The 21,810-nt window shown below is 33.8% G+C and overlaps 1 protein-coding gene across 2 annotated transcripts in view; it reads right to left on the bottom strand.

Annotated features, from left to right (window-relative positions):
- LOC123696455 (integrin alpha-PS1-like) overlaps nucleotides 1-19,437 on the bottom strand; it is a 66,130-nt gene extending 46,693 nt beyond the window's left edge. For both annotated transcript variants that reach the window (XM_045642618.1, XM_045642619.1), the window contains exon 1: nucleotides 19,047-19,437. In XM_045642618.1, the coding sequence (XP_045498574.1) occupies nucleotides 19,047-19,222 (176 nt within the window). In that variant the 5' untranslated portion in view covers nucleotides 19,223-19,437. The remainder of the gene's footprint in view (nucleotides 1-19,046) is intronic.
- Nucleotides 19,438-21,810: the final 2,373 nt, after the last annotated feature.

Below are 21,810 nucleotides of genomic sequence, written 5' to 3'. Positions count from 1 at the left end.
TTTGTTTCATGGGCGAGATTTACAGTCACGTTTGTAATGACATGTGAACACACAGTTATACTTAGCAAACAATTTGCAACATGCGACGCTTTAAATGATTTATGCCAAAATGTCTATCAAGACCCACAAAATCAATCGGCGTGTATCATAATAAATCAGATCATACCTGGTCATCTGCAATACCTTCTACCACGAATTTACTATATTCGCATAGTTCCAGCCCGTTCTCAGCCGGTCGATTAGCGCCAACTTTGTAGTGGAGCACTCGATGTATGTTGAAACTCGATCACTTTTTTACCATACCATATCTCGAAAAGGTATTTCCTCTCGCTTCTTAGCTTCTTTTCACGTTAAAAATAATGTCCACACAGGTAGATGAAGGCTGGCCTCGTAGTGGGTCTTCCTTACTTATGCGTTAGACCCGGAAACAAAATGTTTCGTTTTATGAAAGTGTATCTGCCATTTCTTTTAACAGAGATGCGCACGACATGGTGCTTTACAACCCACACACAACACATGATGTTGTTGTTGTTGTGTTAACATTCTCACGATTTATTGGTGGAAACTCTGGTTCTTCTCGAACCTCATTAACACTATCTATTTCTTCTTGAACTTCACTAACACTATCACTCGTTTCACTCACTTGCAGATTTGCATCGTTTAACGTAGTCTTACTCTTATTGGAATCGGGGGTAATAAGTGCCGATCCCACCGCTGCTGTCAGAGAATTTAAATAACTCTCCATAATTAATTATAGTTAGGTAGATATGTGAAATAATATTAAATAATGACTCAGTGCGCACACCTTGCGCGGTCGATGGTAGTACCGAGACTATATCATCGAGCTACTGACTCAAGGAATATAAACCATCGCATGGCCCGTAACTCCATGCATTTCATATCAATTCAATATCGCCATTATGTTGTACACCATAGAATACTTTATAATAGGAAGGTATAGCCACATAACAACTACTCTGTTATAATTCTCTCACATATATTTAATCAGTATCTAATAAATGTTGATCAACTTTCTATGAAAAGATTATCTTGTGGTAGTCAATAATCCGTTAGCGCCATAACTGTACACACGATCAAGTTACTATGCCACCGTAGTCCCTACAGCCGACTGGGCCACGGGTAACTGCTTCTATCGGCATCTAGTATCTTGTTTCTACCGTATAGAGATATCGCAATGAGTATCAGACAGTAATTGAATCTTCAATGCGCATTTAATAGACTTGATGTTGATTTGTACGTTCCTTATTAACGTTTTGTTGTTGATCTTAAATTGTACGTATAAAGTAAACGTAAAAGTACTAAACGACAAATATAACAGTATTAAATTAGATAACTAAGTAAATACAGACAAAACAGATAAATCATTTCAAATCCTTTCTTTTTTTCAGTTGGCGGAGCAGGCATTTAGATCTCAGCGTAACAACATTAAATAAATGTGTTCATTTATTTTAAATGAGATCTACAACGCAAAAGGACGAGCATCATTCTAACTAACTCCATTCGATACTGCGGTAGTAATGTGATCGTTTGTCCAGATGTCAGCAAATAGGTACTACCAATCTCATAGCTTGTTCTGTAATAGAACTGATATTTATTTAAGTGGTATAACGCTCTACAGTCTACAGTTGTAATTGATTATATTCTTCTTAGTAAGAATTGTGTCTGGTAAGCACTGCACTCGCCTTTCACAAAATAAACATGTATACTTACAGAACTATGTATAATGTAATATATAAAGTTTAATTAAGTACCTCGAAAGCTATGAAAGTGCGAAGCCGCTTGAAATTAAAATACTGAAAAGTTGTTTCTACAATGATTACATAAAGATTTTTAAGATAAAATGAAGTGCGGAGTTATCAATTATTTCATAACATACAAATATTACGATAGGTAATATTTTTACAAGAGTTTATTACCCTATGAAAGTGTGTCTCTGTAATGTTTTCTTATATCCTTATCTTGCATACGTAAACATAAAACACTAGTAAAAGTAAACAGTGTAATATGTAGGTATGCATCATCATTTCCTCGTATCATTTTATTGTGATTATGACTAATTCGCAAACGTTTTATTAATAACAATTTTATTGATTCCATTACGCAAACTTTTGATAAGCTCAAAAGAATTACTGAAGAGCATTTTCCTGTTTATTTAAAATAAACAGCAATAGGTAAGAATATAAGATATTTTTTATTATTTTAAAGTTTAAACCATTGTATATAAATTCTTTTATATTTTTGAAATTATTTGTAATGGATAAGCCGCAGTAATTAATCAAATATGTACTTACACGTAAACTTAGTTCATTTCATTATAGAGATCTTGCATTGAGACAATAATTATATAAAATACGACCTAACTTACGGGTTGCTACAGAAATCAGAATCAATACAGTCACTAGTTGTTATCAGATAAACGTTGATATCTCAACAATGTTTGATATTTCCACGACCTGCCTCGCCGATACGACATGTATTCGTGAGAAATGTGCATTGAAATCATTTTACTTTGTTTGCTTTTGAGTTTAGTCAACATTAGATAGAGCGATGTACAGAATTCCTTCCCTCCCACGGCTACATGAATACCTACGCACTGAACAACGGCGTTGAAGAATATCTATCACAAAAAATGTGAAAAGAAAAGTTTAATCTACACTCTTTGTTATAGGTATACATATACCTACTTACATAGATATATAGGGTGTAATCGTTAAGTGTGCACAAGCGATTATTCCGTAACTATTGCAGATACCAAAAAACTTTAAACTGATATCGAAAGTACTTAACCTAATGAGTAAAATGGCCATAATAAATTTTTAAAAATAAAACGAGAAATATGCAAAAATGTTACATTAAACGCTTTCATACATTTTATTTCCCATACATTTTGTATTCATAGCAGATTTTCGAAGTGATGTCCTCATTGTGCAATAAAATGAGGAGCTCTATTTACAGTTTCTAAATGAACTTCCCTTCAAATTTGCGAAGTAATTAAAGCAGAAAACCAAAAAAAGAAAGAAAAAGCTAAAATTTATATTTTTTGGTTTTTATGGCATTCAAATGCTTTATAAATATAAATTTATAAAGAATAGAAAAAATTCGATCACGAGGCGGGACTTGAACCCGCATCCTTCGCGCCATTCCGGGGCGGATGCCTAACCAACTCAGCCACTCGTGACCCGCCTGAGCAATCGAATTTAATCTATCCTTTCAGTTTTATGTGTCTTAAGGGACACACCGCGCGCCATCTATTGAGATGATTTAACAACCATCTCAACCAATATGAAGCACTTTTCAGTGAATACAATATTGTAACGATGGAACACGACCTTTTCTTGAATTTATATTTTTTGGTTTTTATGGCATTCAAATGCTTTATAAATATAAATTTATAAAGAATAGAAAAAATTCGATCACGAGGCGGGACTTGAACCCGCATCCTTCGCGCCATTCCGGGGCGGATGCCTAACCAACTCAGCCACTCGTGACCCGCCTGAGCAATCGAATTTAATCTATCCTTTCAGTTTTATGTGTCTTAAGGGACACACCGCGCGCCATCTATTGAGATGATTTAACAACCATCTCAACCAATATGAAGCACTTTTCAGTGAATACAATATTGTAACGATGGAACACGACCTTTTCTTGAATTTATATTTTTTGGTTTTTATGGCATTCAAATGCTTTATAAATATAAATTTATAAAGAATAGAAAAAATTTGAATGCCATAAAAACCAAAAAATATAAATTCAAGAAAAGGTCGTGTTCCATCGTTACAATATTGTATTCACTGAAAAGTGCTTCATATTGGTTGAGATGGTTGTTAAATCATCAGCATTCAAATGCTTTATAAATATAAATTTATAAAGAATAGAAAAAATTTGAATGCCATAAAAACCAAAAAATATAAATTCAAGAAAAGGTCGTGTTCCATCGTTACAATATTGTATTCACTGAAAAGTGCTTCATATTGGTTGAGATGGTTGTTAAATCATCTCAATAGATGGCGCGCGGTGTGTCCCTTAAGACACATAAAACTGAAAGGATAGATTAAATTCGATTGCTCAGGCGGGTCACGAGTGGCTGAGTTGGTTAGGCATCCGCCCCGGAATGGCGCGAAGGATGCGGGTTCAAGTCCCGCCTCGTGATCGAATTTTTTCTATTCTTTATAAATTTATATTTATAAAGCATTTGAATGCCATAAAAACCAAAAAATATAAATTCAAGAAAAGGTCGTGTTCCATCGTTACAATATTGTATTCACTGAAAAGTGCTTCATATTGGTTGAGATGGTTGTTAAATCATCTCAATAGATGGCGCGCGGTGTGTCCCTTAAGACACATAAAACTGAAAGGATAGATTAAATTCGATTGCTCAGGCGGGTCACGAGTGGCTGAGTTGGTTAGGCATCCGCCCCGGAATGGCGCGAAGGATGCGGGTTCAAGTCCCGCCTCGTGATCGAATTTTTTCTATTCTTTATAAATTTATATTTATAAAGCATTTGAATGCCATAAAAACCAAAAAATATAAATTCAAGAAAAGGTCGTGTTCCATCGTTACAATATTGTATTCACTGAAAAGTGCTTCATATTGGTTGAGATGGTTGTTAAATCATCTCAATAGATGGCGCGCGGTGTGTCCCTTAAGACACATAAAACTGAAAGGATAGATTAAATTCGATTGCTCAGGCGGGTCACGAGTGGCTGAGTTGGTTAGGCATCCGCCCCGGAATGGCGCGAAGGATGCGGGTTCAAGTCCCGCCTCGTGATCGAATTTTTTCTATTCTTTATAAATTTATATTTATAAAGCATTTGAATGCCATAAAAACCAAAAAATATAAATTCAAGAAAAGGTCGTGTTCCATCGTTACAATATTGTATTCACTGAAAAGTGCTTCATATTGGTTGAGATGGTTGTTAAATCATCTCAATAGATGGCGCGCGGTGTGTCCCTTAAGACACATAAAACTGAAAGGATAGATTAAATTCGATTGCTCAGGCGGGTCACGAGTGGCTGAGTTGGTTAGGCATCCGCCCCGGAATGGCGCGAAGGATGCGGGTTCAAGTCCCGCCTCGTGATCGAATTTTTTCTATTCTTTATAAATTTATATTTATAAAGCATTTGAATGCCATAAAAACCAAAAAATATAAATTCAAGAAAAGGTCGTGTTCCATCGTTACAATATTGTATTCACTGAAAAGTGCTTCATATTGGTTGAGATGGTTGTTAAATCATCTCAATAGATGGCGCGCGGTGTGTCCCTTAAGACACATAAAACTGAAAGGATAGATTAAATTCGATTGCTCAGGCGGGTCACGAGTGGCTGAGTTGGTTAGGCATCCGCCCCGGAATGGCGCGAAGGATGCGGGTTCAAGTCCCGCCTCGTGATCGAATTTTTTCTATTCTTTATAAATTTATATTTATAAAGCATTTGAATGCCATAAAAACCAAAAAATATAAATTCAAGAAAAGGTCGTGTTCCATCGTTACAATATTGTATTCACTGAAAAGTGCTTCATATTGGTTGAGATGGTTGTTAAATCATCTCAATAGATGGCGCGCGGTGTGTCCCTTAAGACACATAAAACTGAAAGGATAGATTAAATTCGATTGCTCAGGCGGGTCACGAGTGGCTGAGTTGGTTAGGCATCCGCCCCGGAATGGCGCGAAGGATGCGGGTTCAAGTCCCGCCTCGTGATCGAATTTTTTCTATTCTTTATAAATTTATATTTATAAAGCATTTGAATGCCATAAAAACCAAAAAATATAAATTCAAGAAAAGGTCGTGTTCCATCGTTACAATATTGTATTCACTGAAAAGTGCTTCATATTGGTTGAGATGGTTGTTAAATCATCTCAATAGATGGCGCGCGGTGTGTCCCTTAAGACACATAAAACTGAAAGGATAGATTAAATTCGATTGCTCAGGCGGGTCACGAGTGGCTGAGTTGGTTAGGCATCCGCCCCGGAATGGCGCGAAGGATGCGGGTTCAAGTCCCGCCTCGTGATCGAATTTTTTCTATTCTTTATAAATTTATATTTATAAAGCATTTGAATGCCATAAAAACCAAAAAATATAAATTCAAGAAAAGGTCGTGTTCCATCGTTACAATATTGTATTCACTGAAAAGTGCTTCATATTGGTTGAGATGGTTGTTAAATCATCTCAATAGATGGCGCGCGGTGTGTCCCTTAAGACACATAAAACTGAAAGGATAGATTAAATTCGATTGCTCAGGCGGGTCACGAGTGGCTGAGTTGGTTAGGCATCCGCCCCGGAATGGCGCGAAGGATGCGGGTTCAAGTCCCGCCTCGTGATCGAATTTTTTCTATTCTTTATAAATTTATAAAAGCTAAAATCTTTCATATTAAATGTACTAGGTTGATCCAAAAGTAATGATAATTGGGTATTTCCTGTGCACATAAAAATATAAAATAAATGATTTTTGCTTGCTCATGTATTCACTAAGTAATCACAAAAAAATCATATCAACAGGCCACGTTTCCAATTATTTACATTAATTTGAATGTGAACCGTGCGTGCCAGAATGTTTCCCGACGAAAAGAAGAAACAACGATTCGACATGTAGAGGGTAAATTTCTAAATTTTTAATGATATCAGGATAATTTTTTGTCACGTTTTGTGATCATGGACGTTACCCGAGTTCACCATGTTTATGTTGAAACCAAAAAACAATCAATGTCCTGGATGCGAGCTTCCAAAGTGACGATGAAGAAATTGAAAGTGAAAATCAGTAGGTTAGATTAAAGCGGTAGTTTTTTGGGACGCTGAAGGAATAATTATGGTGGAATATTTTAAAAAGGTAGCCACTTTATTGGGCTCTTACTAAACAGACCAAATTAAAAGATTGCGGTACGTTAGTAAGGAAAAGAGACATGGCAAACTGCGGACCTGAACGCTGTTTCACCAAGACAATGCATCAGATCACAAAGCGTCAGTTGCGATGGCTGCCATTCAAAAATCGGCATTCCAAATGCTTGAACCCTATTTTTTAGATCTAGCTCCTATTTACTTTTATCTCTTTCCTCGGCACAAGAAACACTTTCTTAGCAATAAATTATTTTAAGACGACAGCGAAGTAATGGCCGCGTGGAGGGGTTTTTGTGGATGAAGTCAAAGTTTTTTTTTTAAGTTTAGGAAAAAAAATATTGAAGTATATTTTCTAGTTAGAAGACTGTCTAGAGAACTACATAATTATTATAACTCTAATGACCTTGTTTAAAATTGATTATCATTACTTTTGGATCAACCCATGTTCATGGGATATTCGTATCTCATACTAAATGTATGGGAGGGTTTCAAGTTAATTTTTTAGATATTTCTCGTTTTATTTTTAAAAATTTATTATGGCCATTTTACTCATTAGGTTAAATACTTCCGATATCAGTTTTAAGTTTTTTGATATCTGTAATAGTTACGGAATAATCGCCTGTGCACACTTAACGATTACACCCTGTATAGCTTAGATAATTCATAGCGAGTGGTGAACAAGTTTTGGTGATCTATGACAAAAAATATTGTTTTTGTTCCAGATTATATAAAAGAAACTATTATAATTATTATCACTAGGTATCATTTCTTTTAATAAGTCAGATAACGAAGTTAATAACGTATTTATTTATTATTCGTATTAATAATTCAATGCCACAAATGCACGAATTTGTTTTTACGCCTTTGTCATCTATACTAATATTATAAAGCTGAAGAGTTTGTTTGTTTGTTTGTTTGTTTGAACGCGCTAATCTCGGGAACTACTGGTCCGATTTGAAAAATTCTTTCGGTGTTAGATAGCTCATTTATCGAGGGAGGCTATAGGCTATCACGCTACGACCAACGGGAGGGGAGCCACGGGGGTGAAACCGCGCGGAGCAGCTAGTTTTAAAATAACTAAATTAATAATGCATGCACACGTAAGTCAACATTTATATAATTTCTAATTTTCTAGTAATCCAAAAACAGGTGGATATTTACTTTTAGGTCTATCATAACTCTAATGTAAAAATGATTAATATAATGATTTTCAACAAGTTGTCATGGGTAATAGAACGCGTGTGTGACCTCTGAATAGAATTTATCATGGTTAAGATTATATTATGGAGTCATCTATCAATATATTTTGACCTCAATGACATCAACAGTATTTGTTACTTGCTGTTTGTGGTTTATCATGAAATTAACATAATTTAACCAAATGGAATTATTAATGTAACCTTATACCCAAATAGATACCTACATATTATATTTCTCTTTGTATTAACATAAACAAGTTATATATTCTACACAGATTAACGTTGTTGTTTACAATAGCACAATTAAATAAAAAAAAAGTAAAATACTTTCTCATACTTCTAGAAAGCTCATAAGCCGTTGCTATTTCGAACATAAAAATGTGGCGCTATTGTGGTTAACATTCAGATTTATAGTACGAAACGTCCAACATAAAATACACTTTCACTGGCTAACAATAATAAAGGGTACCTTAGTAGTAGGTATGGGCACATTCTTTGGAATCTCGAGATTTACCTGCGCCTGTCCATGCAGCTTGTTAACTTTGTGAGCGTTTCTCGGAACTCTGACACCTTTTACGTCGAAAGCTTTATGTATTTACATTTACTGGTGTACGTCGCTAATGACTAACTTCTAGTACGTGTTGTACTGATTCGAAATCACCTCGTTAACCGCGTACACGTGTTATTTCCCCGTTTTAAATAAATACATGTTTTATTCGTCGCTATTAGAGAAAACCTTTGACTAATGTACATATTGACAATGGAGTATTAAACGCCGAACGTTTATTTTGAAGAATCTTTTAACAATCTAAAAAAAAACTACAGTAAATTACTTACAAAATTTCTACTAGCATTATCAAAAAATTAACGAAAGAATCGACAATTACATCATAAAATGTAAAGTCATTTATAACACCATACAATCGCAGTTCTAAAGCATACCAGTAACCAGTTATATACTAGTTAAGGATTCAAATATGAGCACTTGAGTAGTAATCTGAAGCCCCAGGGCAGGTATTTACCATAACAAGGGGGCTTATACAATAGGCCCTCGCATTAGTGGGAGCTACGTGCCAAACAGGGTGTTAAACGAGCGATCTTAGATATAACAACTTATGTATTATGCTCTTAAGTGTACACTAATTATCTCTTGTACTGCAAATTATGAGAACATATTTAAATATCGCATCTATAAACCTCAATTAAATTTTGCCATCTATGTCTATAATACTATCCTAACTCAGAGTTATCAATATATTTTATTACTAAATGTAGTTAGAGTGCAAGGTAAATAATCAAGACGCATAAAAACTTTGTTCTATCTCACAAAGTTTCACGTACTTACAACATCTACCTAGTTGCAATCCCTTTTGATAGCAATTTATCGAGTAATTTTTACGTTTCTTCGAAACCATGACAGCGCAGTATCCGATACGCACTGACTGTACGTGATTGAACACTTCTAAATAGTTTCACTTGAAACTGTTATTATTAACCGCCTTGTCCCAAATAGACGTAAGACGTGCTCCGAGTAATCGAAAATACATTTGAAGTAATGAAAACTCCTTTTAGTTATTCTAAATAAAGCTAGTGTACAAAACTATATTTAAATCGTTGATGTAGTTGCAGTAATTAAGAGAAAAATTGTATAATGACAATACGTAAATATTTTCATATTTAGACCTCAACTTCAATAAAAAGCTAGCATGTTTTAAATAGTAGAGATTTTTATTTCATTTTAATGATCACTTACTAACATGAAAAATCTCGTATCCTTCATAAAAATAATATGATGTTATAATGCTATTAAAATTTTTGGCACGTAAGTTTTAAATGTATATAATATGTAATGGTTAAAAAATACTAATGGATGAAGCGAAAGTGGTCAGTATCAGGCAGGGGTCCAAAACCATATAGGGTAAACTGCAAGACATCCAATTAGAGGGAATGCGTGCCCATCAGACTAACTCGATACACAGGACGTTATATTTATCTTTGCGTTTCTTGCATATAGTTATCTTCTGTTCAATTGTAATAAATTTTGTAAATCTATCAAAATAAAGTTCAAAATTATATTATTTAGAAGTCAAATTGTTATGCAAATGTAAAAAGAAATCTCAGAGCAATAAGTTGTTTTAATGTCGTGAAAATTAAATCCAAAAATGCATTCAATTATAATTAAAAGATTTTTCTTAAAAATAATTCAAATTAGCATAAAAGTTACTCTTAAGCCCCAAAACATCTCATAACGGCCCAAAATAATTGCAATTAAAAGAGCAGCTAATTAAGACATAAAATTTTAAGAAACTTTTAAAAACGAGGCGAAATATTTAAGCCGCCTGTATACGTAGGTGTCCATAAAAGGCGGCTCGACAATGCTCTGAGAACTCAGCTCATTTAAGAGAAAATATTACATCGTGCCGGAGCCGACTCGCTACAACGCTCTGAAATGGAACTTTGCGACCAACTTTGTCATCCTCGTGTGAAGATAGCGGACAAAACCGCTTTTAAAAAGATATTTATTGATAGTGGTGCCGTTAACTTATTTATGAGAACCATATTCGCAACCGACGCGACGTCGTAATATTTATTCTAGAGTTCTGCAACTCTACATATCATAAATGTAGTAATAGAATGGAAAAATGTTTTCTCCCAAATGATTGAATATATGATAAGTTGATGTTTCCACCATAAGTCATAAAAAATCAATGCATATCAACATGGAGGTATTCCGCTGCCATATAAGGAGATTACGTCATTCCAAAGCCTTAATCAAACAGAGGGCAGCAGTGTCGCCGAATATGATATCACCAGGATTATCATTATTTATCTGGACATGATAAGAGGATAAATTAACATGGGCGCCGTGTCTGTTATCTGTATCCTACCTATAGAGGTAGGATATATACCTAATATGTATCTTATATATTTATCTATTTACGTTCCACCGTTAAATAAAGTTTATACATAGGGGAAGGAGGCCTAAAGTGGGCACAGAGCCTAAAGCGGGCACTCGGTATAGTATCGGAATTTTAAATAATGGCGCGCGCGCGACGCGTGAGGACGATCCCCACACCCCTAGCCCACCTCGCGGCAGTCGTTCGATTCGCTTGCGAGCATGCATTTACAAGCTGCAACAAATAAATGTTTTTCGATGATTTTTGAAAAATATTGCAAGGTATGTAATATGTGTTCTTTTTATTTTGGTGTTTACAATCCTTTAACCAAAATTTGTAAGTTATTAAGTGGCTATCTGGCCGTATTTTAGTTCCATACAAATCCACGTGTCTAAAAATTTTGATGTTAGAATTTCGTCTGAACCTTTCATATGTCGAAAAAGGCAAAGCGGGCAGGGTAAAGCGGGCACGCGCCCGCTTTGCCCCGTCCGCTAAAATTCACTTACATTCTTTCTTTCATTCATTACACACATATACATTCTTTTGTTAATTTGCTTTTTCCTTTCATATGGTTAGTAAATATAAGCGTAAAACTTCACAAGCCTCATGGCAACGCTCAACTATGCAGCAAGCAATGCGAGAAGTGCAAGAGTTAGGAAAACCTGTCAAAAAAGTAGCAACTAAATATGGGATTCCAAGAACGACATTGCAAAGACATCTCAAATCGTTCGTGTAATGAGTTTGGTAGGTTAACTACTGTCTTTTCTACGGAACAAGATATGGAGCTTTTGGAATACGTGGACTCTTTATTTTACGGGCTGTCTAAACAAGAATTTATGGAACTTGTATACTTACCTATTAGGTACATTATTTTAGGAATTATTTTGTTTAAATACTTGTCGTTCACATGTTATGCCGACCTTTATAATTTGTTTCATCATTAATGACAATTATAAATTTATTTTTAATTTTGTAATGAGACTATATGCGACTTTTATTTTTTTAAGTTCCTTTGTTTCATATATAAATTTAAAAATAATTGTGTGACTGTTTGAAATACATAACTTATAAAATATTTTTGTCTTTTACTCTATTAATTATATATATGTATTATTTGTGGCTGTATATTTTGAAATCTGCAGTTTAAATCCAGGCCTGCCCGCTTTACCCAACTACTGCCCGTTTTGCCCTAAACGAAAGCCCGCTTTAGGCCACCCCTTCGGGCAAAGCAGGCAATCGTAGGCTTTTAGTAATCTGTTAATAATTATTATATACTTTAACTTTTGACAAATTTAACCTATTAGCATTCAAAAGTATTTAGTAATGGATCTTTTTGCAAAAAAATAAATGGTTTAACTTCTTTTCAAACTTCATTTTTTTTAATTTTCCGGTAAGGTGCCCCCTTTGGGCCCACTTCCCCTACAAGCTTGAAACGAAATCAATACAAAACAAATTGAATCTAAGCTATTATTATGATGGAATAGAATCATTGGAGAGCAAAAAGCATTTTCATTAAACTCTTTTATATGTTTTTTCTTTGCTCTTTTCTGAAGCATCTTCTACAAAAAACGCTGGACAATCTCGTACATTGAGAGGACAGACTGTCGTGACCTTGCGCTCACAAACGAAGGCTGCACGCTATACAAGGCTGAAACCACTACAAAAAGAAATAAAATTCGAGCGCGTAAAGACGTGCCACAAAAAATAAAGAACAGACGATGTTCAACGCGAGTGCGATGGACCGAAAATTCAAGCTTTTTGTATTAAAGTATTTAATTTTCAAATGATATTTATAGACATTCTTTATAAAGATTTAGATAAGCAGATTTATAGCTCATTCTTCAGTTGATGAAGGTTTATTGTTTCAAATTTTAATGTATTTAGAAATCGACGACAATAATAATTTATGGTACATTTCAGTATGAATTGTTGTTTTCCTTACTTTTGTAAAGAAATATTGGATAGGTTTACATTGAGCCACTGCAGAGCGCTGCAGCTCGTAGGTATAAACTATAAGGTGTATATTACATTTCGATAATAAGGCGGGCCAATATGTATGATTACTTTAAAAAATCCAAACCCTTGTAGAACAAATATTATTCTTGTATAGTCAACATTGATTCACGTCTTATTACAAACCTTACGCGTACCAAATAGCCAAATTCAACTAGTGGTATACAAAAGGCTGCGGAAGTTGTCATAATGTACGTATACGTGTTGGCATGTGGACCGTTTATTGGGGGCAGATGTTATGCGAATTAGGTTACACTGATATGATAATATTATTATTAAACACTGATTTTTCTACTCTGTCAATGTTGGTCATGAGAATTGTTGGATTTTTTGATAAGGTATGCAGTCTGTGATATATACATATATATTTCTGCAATTCATGTCATTTATTTTTCACCATGATTGAGAGATAGATTTTTTTCAAATCAAACAGCCGTATTTCTATGTTGTAATCATAACTTGCAAATTTTCATTTATAGAATAAAAATTGATAACATTCATGATAACATGAGCAGAAGATTGAGATATTATGCAATAATTGACACCAATGAACGGTCAATGGAGCCGGCAAGTGCCACGTGAGAACAAAACAGCATTGATACAAACGATGCAATAATTGTGCGTCAATAGTCGATTGATTTATTGAGAACGCATTCAAAGTGCGAATTAAATCCAATCTATATTAAAATATGTTGTGTTATTTGCATATTATTAGACACGCTTGTTGCCCTCATGCTCAGATAGAAGCGCATGAACGTTGCAAATAGCAGGTCCTAAACGTCGTTTGTCGAAAACTGAAAAAAAAATTGCGATTTTCAATAACACAAAATCGATAGTGTATAGACTAAAACCACAATTGCCACAATTGTGTACAAAACATTCATAGAAAATAGCTCGAAATAACATCGTTCTGATATTTTGAATGGATCTAAACTAACCGATACCTGAAAGCGTCGACAAAACTCAATATAAATTTTCATTCCAGCATAACCAGTACATCAACTATACATTGCACATTCTTGCTACCGGACTTAATTTGAATATATATCGAGTGTTGAGTTACCAGTTGATATAGTTTACTGTGGTTAGAAGACTGGTTGAGAGCCCACACGCTGCGTGGGCGGACTGCCTTCGATTCGCCTGCACTTGAACCTTTCTAAAGCCCTTTAAATAATCGGTGGCAATTAATTAAATAAAGCATTTTTTGAAAAAATTGAGGCATTTGAAATGCAGAATACATTGACACATTTAGCTAATATAAGTACTTCTAAATGATACAATTACCCTGTTGTAATGTGTAGTCATAATCTAAGCGGATATCCATTTTTGCTGACGACGACCTCAATATGAAACTGCCTAAGGAAACTGCCATATTGTGTTCTTATTGCTTGAAAATGTAAATACAAATCTGTTCTATTTATATTTTTTAATTTATATTGATGGTGCATAATTAGGGTTTTCACATTTGTAAAGCAGCATTTTTCATTTACAGTAAAATTAGTTAGATTTTTCTATGATAGAGCAGCAAACATCGACACAGGCCACATAAATATTTTAAATTCATACCTATTTGTGAACATATCTGGTTATTGACATAGCCAGAAAGCTAGCTAAAATATTCTTATAGGCCATAACTTTTACATTTTTGTTAGTTAAAAGCTACAAAAAAAGATCTGATCGTTCAGCCCTGGTTATTAAGTAAGTATGAGTAACGGTGACTTAAATAACACATTATTGTCAACTTAATGTTATAAACTTTTTAAAGTAGGTATATGTCTAAATTCCACTTTAAATTTCCATTGTCCAGTACGTTGTTACAATTTATTATTTACTACCTACTTAGCTAGTTATTTGTGTACCTATATTTGTATACTTATATGTATATTATGTATTATGTACTGGTAAATCGCGTGATACCCATTCGTGATACACAGATATAAAATAATAGTCTTGTTACAAGAGTACTGTAATTTATATTATATAAAGCCTCCATAATTATTATCTGGCAGATAACTGCTGGCAATAGGTTAGTTCTTGGACAACGAGTGGGTGTATCCTATTTACTATGTTTTGCTTTACTTGAAATATAAATACCGTTATTGCATGTTGCTTTTTATGTGTGACATTTCTTAAATATATAGCAAAAAAATCTATTGTTTTTATTCTTATGACCTTTAGACCCCAGTTGCCTTTAAAAATTGAGCTCCCGTTCCCTTAATGGGACCTGGGTTAAACTAATGTCATATCTGTTTAACGGATCAATTTTAAGAACGTGATTAACATTCTCTGACTTTGATACTTTTTCAAATTTATGGGAAATTTACATCTATCGCTGTGTATTAGCGTAGTTTTTGCGAGATGATTGTTGCAAAATATAGAGCTGGCACATGTAAAATTTTTACTCAATGACTACATGTGGGATACCGTGATTAAAAGCTAGTTATTTAATTACTGTATCAATTAATATCCCGTGAAATGCAATACAAGCAATTTAGTACAACTTCTGCTCTGTTGAAATAAGGACAGTATCACGTGGAGGCAGAAGCCAGAAACGGTAGTCATTAATGAAGTATCCGCAGTTAATTACTTGAAAAGGTTTTATACTGCTCGTTTATCGAACTTTTAAGTATATATAAAAAATAAAATACTGCTGGTTACATTACATGTTTGCGATTCCTGCATTCTTTCTATAATGTACAAAATTCAACAGGAAAACTGTTCTTATGAAATTATAATTCGAGATAGTGGTGTGATCAATACTGAATACTTATTTCTTAATATTATATAAAAATATATTTTTATGTACCTATTACCGTATTTAATAAATTCATTAAATAATGTCGTGGCTGTATAGGATTATTTTTAAGCCGCCGCGGCCGGTATAAAAATAAAATTATTCCACCCGAATTAACAAAGCAACTTTTGAAAGTAACAAAGCCATGAGCCCTGATATTTTCAATTGCTATGCGTGACCGTAAACCAAACTGCATATTTATTGTATTCTACACCAATTAAGGGGTGCTCAGACACTCTGCCAGGAGAGGTTCTTGCGACCCGCTGAGAATGACGTGTGAACACTTTAATTGGACAGAATCGGCTGTAGGGGACAACCCCACCCTATATCTACAGAAATAGAGTTATTAAAAAAAAACTTATGATCCTCATTATTGTTTACATAACCACGTATTTGAACAATTCGAAGCTATAAAATTTCAACATTATGGTGTCAAATATGGTCACGTTTTATAGCTACAACGTACTATGAGATTTCGTATGTAGGCGCTAACGTAATAAAAATTTATATGTAAAACGGGACATTTTAAATATATTTCGAACCAATTGCAATAGTTTTCTGTTTGACATATAAGTCTTTATTTGTATGCGGGTACTAAGGTGTGGTAACCTATAACACCTACGTGTCAAATACAATTAAATCATATTCAAATTTGCCTACACACTTTCTCTTGTAAATAAAAAGAAATCCCGGTGCTATAATGTAATTTACAATTTAAATGCATTAGGCCAATGAGGTCATCAATAAATCAAATAAGTACATAAATATTGTTATTTATTTACTCTGTAACCTATGTCCCAGAACCTACACAAGCTATACACAAGTATCACAATAGCTTAACATTGTACATAACTTATAACTGCAATAATATCTCATTGTTGCATTGACAAAAAAATAGTGAGCTTTTGGTAAATTACGTCACGATAGGCCAGTATTAGGAAGTCCAGAAAACTTATTGAAAATTTTTCATCAAAGAGAAAAACTAACAAAAGATGTTACTTTATCGCCACATTATTGTCTTCAGAAATGATCACATAATGTACATAATGTACAAGCAAAGGACTAGAAATCACAACAAATTCACAAGTTTTTGCAAATACATAATAATAAACGGCTTTCCCGCTACTATTTACGTGAATATATCTTGTTTAATGTGTCATAATATCATACATTTAATAATAGAGTGTCCTCAGCACATAACATCAAGCAAAACACAACATAAATAGAATAAGATATTTGTATTCGCTCATTAAAAATAAGTGTAGAGCAAAAAAATACTAAGATAGCTATTTATTATGACAGATACAAATAAGTATAATATCAAAACTCACACCAGTGCATTCATAGAAAAATTGGAAAGCAGTTAACTACATCAATTTTGCAAATAAAATGTAGTAAATTTGTGCCGATGTCCCTCGGGGATTTGGAATGCTTCCAAAATGGAAGTTCGCAAGAACAGTGTTACGACAATTTATCTCTAAGTACCATGGTCTAGACAAACTAAAAATGAGTCATTTTATTAACGGAGATAAAACGTGGTAGACTATTTATAAACTTTTGCATTTGGGGATCGCGAATAGTTATGAATAAGGGAATTTTATAAGTTAGGTATTTAAAGTATCCATAATAGGTATTAAAAAAGTGATTTTTATGGATTTTGGTTCTATAGAATGTTAGCTTGCTTAGGTAACATTCGTTAGATAGAGTAGGTGCTGTATATTCTAATAATGTAATACAAAAAAAAGAAAAAGTAATTTTATACACTTTGGAGACAAAATCTAAACATCATACCTAGATGTACCGTATTTGATAAAAATTAATGTTCAATTAACTTTCTCTGAATGATAACACGTAACACGATTTTAGTATACATCAAATATAAAACAAAATAAAAAACAGTCTACGTTTTGATATTGTTCCGGGAAATAAAACACCTTTGATAGAAAAAAATTCAAACAGTGGCTCTAGATATTTCATAAATATATTTTACAATGATGTATAAATAAACTTCTGTAATGACCCAGAAAACTTACACAAGTGGCGACACAAATACTAATATTAATAAAATCTATGCCATTTCCACTGCATCTGCGCCTGTCATGACTGGGTCAGAGCTTCGCGGCGCCAAACAACAAACATTTAATAAATTCTATACCGGTGCCATTCATTATTCTTTATTATTACCTACGCGTCCACTTGCTTGAATATTAATGCAGAACTGTGTCCTAATCTTAATATATATAAATCTCGTGTCACAATGTTTGTCCTCAATGGACTCCTAAACCACTTAACCGATTATAATAAAATTCGCACACCATGTGCAGTTCGATCCAGAGATAGGATAATTTAAACCTCAAATCGTTTTAGAGAAAGCGGGCGAAGCCGCGGGCGGTAAGCTAGTAAATTATATGTTTTACGTTAATTCAGCTCTAATAAATAGCAATTAATTTATAAAATCCATTTATATACCTTGTAAAATAGATACGCATCTACGTAGGTACCTATATGATTGATGATATCGTGTTATTAGAATATACATATACCTATGTATATATAAATATGACTTATTCAATTCGCCGAAATTTCAATAAAAGGATTAGCATGTAGAGCCTAGAGCCTAGAGTTTTTAAAATTATCATGACATCGGCAAACTATATCGCACAAATACCTATTACGTATTTGTAAATATTGCAAGAAATCGGTAAGTATATAATAAAACCCCAACTAGTATAATATCCGGAATCTGGTATAACCCAAATAATAAAATAATAATAAGTCAACGTGGTATTATGTATGTGCATGCATAAATTCATAAGAATATAATGTACACCTATGTATTCGCTAAAACTTGAATTAACACATTCCTCGAAATCAACAATACTCTACATTCTTGATAAGAGCAACGTACTTGTGATAACTTGATATCAACTATAACACGTTATTCTGTCAAGTAAAACCATTCACAGCACCTACAGTGGACGGTTTTTTTTTTTTTTTTTTTTTTTTTTTTTTGTGGTGTTTCTCAATGTTAGCCAGAAGGGCTTCTACATTTTAACGCGGACGCGGGGGTGAACTGAAGGTTCACCCTGGTAGCGACATGCACAAGGGCGTCCCCCCTTGACGGGGACCACGAACCTCGGCTTGAGCTGTCGCTTGAGTGGAGGAGGCCAGAAGGGCCCTAATCGGACGGGACAGTGGACGGTGTGGCACAGCACATGTATACTGCGACCTTCACACATGACATCATAGCGAATCATTTTGTTTTATGTTACTAGAAATATATTCTTACCAACTCGTCTTGTCGCTCTCACTATTTATCGTAAGATGTTCAGCAACTGAAAATCCAAAATAAGAGCCTGCCTCTCCCAACTTTATCACAGGGATCCTCGGTTCCAAGTTAAAACTACGAGCACTGTACAAAATGCACAAAAATAATACACACATACAACAAACTTTCGCGGCCATAGTTCTAATCGTAATATTATCGTGTTATAAATCGAATTATCGCACCAATTCACTGTGAACCAGTTATAATTTGGCACATCGCGATTATCGTATGATTGTTTTGAGCCGCCCGGGCGAAGAGACCCCCAGCGCGGATGCCGTTCGCCGGTCGAGTATTCCCGCTCAACTTTATTCGAAATTCTGTCGACTCTACTACGTAGACATAACAAGTCGGACTCTACACGCATCTGAGCGCAAGCTAAAGGCAAGTGAACTCATAAAACTTCGCCGTTGCACAGCGCCATCTAGTGTCAGTATCGATTGACGTAGATAATGTTGTTTCAAAAGGTTGTTTTATCAAACTCTAGTTGATATTATAGTTCGAGTTACTACCGGTAGGTAGAGCTTACGCAGTACGCTTATTAATCTATCTAAACGTATACATGTATAGCTATGTTCTCTACATATATAAGAAAGACATGTAAGCTAAGTACCTTCACCAATTTAACTCGAGATCGGCTGCACGGATATGGCACGGATATAAAATATGATTTTTGGTTATTTGGATTCGTTTCTGCTGGGATCAGGATGTTAACTGATAAACTCAAACTCAAACATTCATTTATTCAATTAGACTACTATTTAGTAGCACTTTCGAATCGTCATTACATAATTATTTTTAACATTTACCACCGATTCGGAAAGCAGTGATCTGTGGAGAAGAACCGGCAAGAAACTCCATAGTTGCTCTTTTAAAATCATGTCGATATTACATAATATGTAACTTATATCTAAATACATAATATATCATAATATTTTATGCAAAACAATTCATCTTAGTTACACCACCTAAAACTCTTTGTTAATTAGTCTACAACTGACCACTAAATCAATTTTGATAAAACTTATCTTGAATTGTGAGTGGTAAACATTTTCGAAAACATCTATAAAATTTTGAATTTAATTCAGAATTATATGCACCTAATTACAATTACGTTGCTTATATTTTTACTTATCAGATTGGTGTAATACCAATCTGATAAGTAAAATCATTGACTAGAATGATATAATTATCTACTACCTACTTTCACATAATGCATGCAAAAGCTTGTTTATTAGGTACCTTGGTAAAAGTTTGAAATAAATCTATACTTAGGTAAGTAGAGCTATTTGCAACTATTAAAACATATTTTTACCCGAATGCGAAAGACCGATTTTGACTTTGGAACTAGGAAGTGCCGGCTGTTGTAATCATCAAAATATTGTGAGTAGTGAATAGGCTTCATAAATTAGCGATGTGGTTTTTTGTTTTCGTAATAATAACTATTGTTGTTAAAAAGTTCTTATGAGATCATTTTTTTAATTTAAAATGTACGAGTACGATTTTTGGTAACAAGTCTATGTGATTGATTTTGTAATAAAATTATCTAACCTTTGATATCAATTTCGATTAGTCAGCAGATCGGTGGAGTGAATAACCATACACTAAAATTAGTAGGTAATCTACATAGGCATAAAATGTTTTAAAAACTATCAGCTGAAATAAATTTTGGTCTGGTTATCAAAAGAATGATAGTCACGAGCACTTTAATATTACTTTAATTTACAGGTAATCGTGGGCATATTTGTTTGTTAATTAATATTCCATTCAAAATACGTCCATCTGGTTTTCAGATGGATGAAGGTTGCCCTTAATACGGATCTCCTATTATTAAAGCCAAATTAAAACATTTCTGCCCATAAAGCAGACTGAGATGAATGTTTTTTTAGGTATGGTGACATTCTGTGGATAGTTATATTGCGCCACCTTTATTTAGATTAATTTTGAAACCGTTTCTACGGTATATATTCTAGTAGTTCGGGATACATCGCCCATTTTTGCAAGTGACTACTATCAAGCTAATTTTCCGTTTGTAGCTTTATTTTGATGAGACGCCCAATAATTTCGTGTACGAAAGTCTCGATTGTGGTAGCTAACAGAGATAACAAGAATAAAAATTTTTGATTTGATGGTTCTCAAATATTTATTACTAACTGAATTTATTTTTTTGTTCAATCTCAAGATAATTAAGTACCTAAATTATTCGAAAAAATATTTGTCCTACAAAATCTATAGTTGGTTCAAAGAGTCCCCCTTTCCAAAGTGTATCGATAACGAGGTCATCATAAATGATTACTAACAAGCTGTTTTTTTTGTTTTCACTTAATTAATGTTTATATAATTCAACAGACATATTGTCCTACAAATTGCGTAATAAATATTTAAGAACCATCAAATCAAAAAATTTTATCCTTGTTATCTCTGTTAGCTACCACAATCGAGAGTTTCGTACACGAAATTATTCGGTGTCTCATCAAAATAAAGCTACAAGCGGAAAATCAGCTTGATAGTAGTCACTTGCAAAAATGGGCGATGTATCCTGAACTATAGAGCTCATAGTTTTAAATTGATTTCTATTTGTAGGTAGACTCGGTTAGATTACGCAGTCAGTGTAGAAAAATAGGCACACTTCCATAAACATAATATGTACTTAGTACCTACTTACCTCAAAATGATAAAAGGTTGAATGAAACAAAAATTTTAAATAATTATATTTTATTGAAAATAA

This window comes from Colias croceus, chromosome 12, assembly GCF_905220415.1.
Source record: "Colias croceus chromosome 12, ilColCroc2.1".
Classification (NCBI taxonomy): Eukaryota; Metazoa; Arthropoda; class Insecta; order Lepidoptera; family Pieridae; genus Colias; species Colias croceus.
This window is presented reverse-complemented; position numbering and strand designations above follow the sequence as displayed.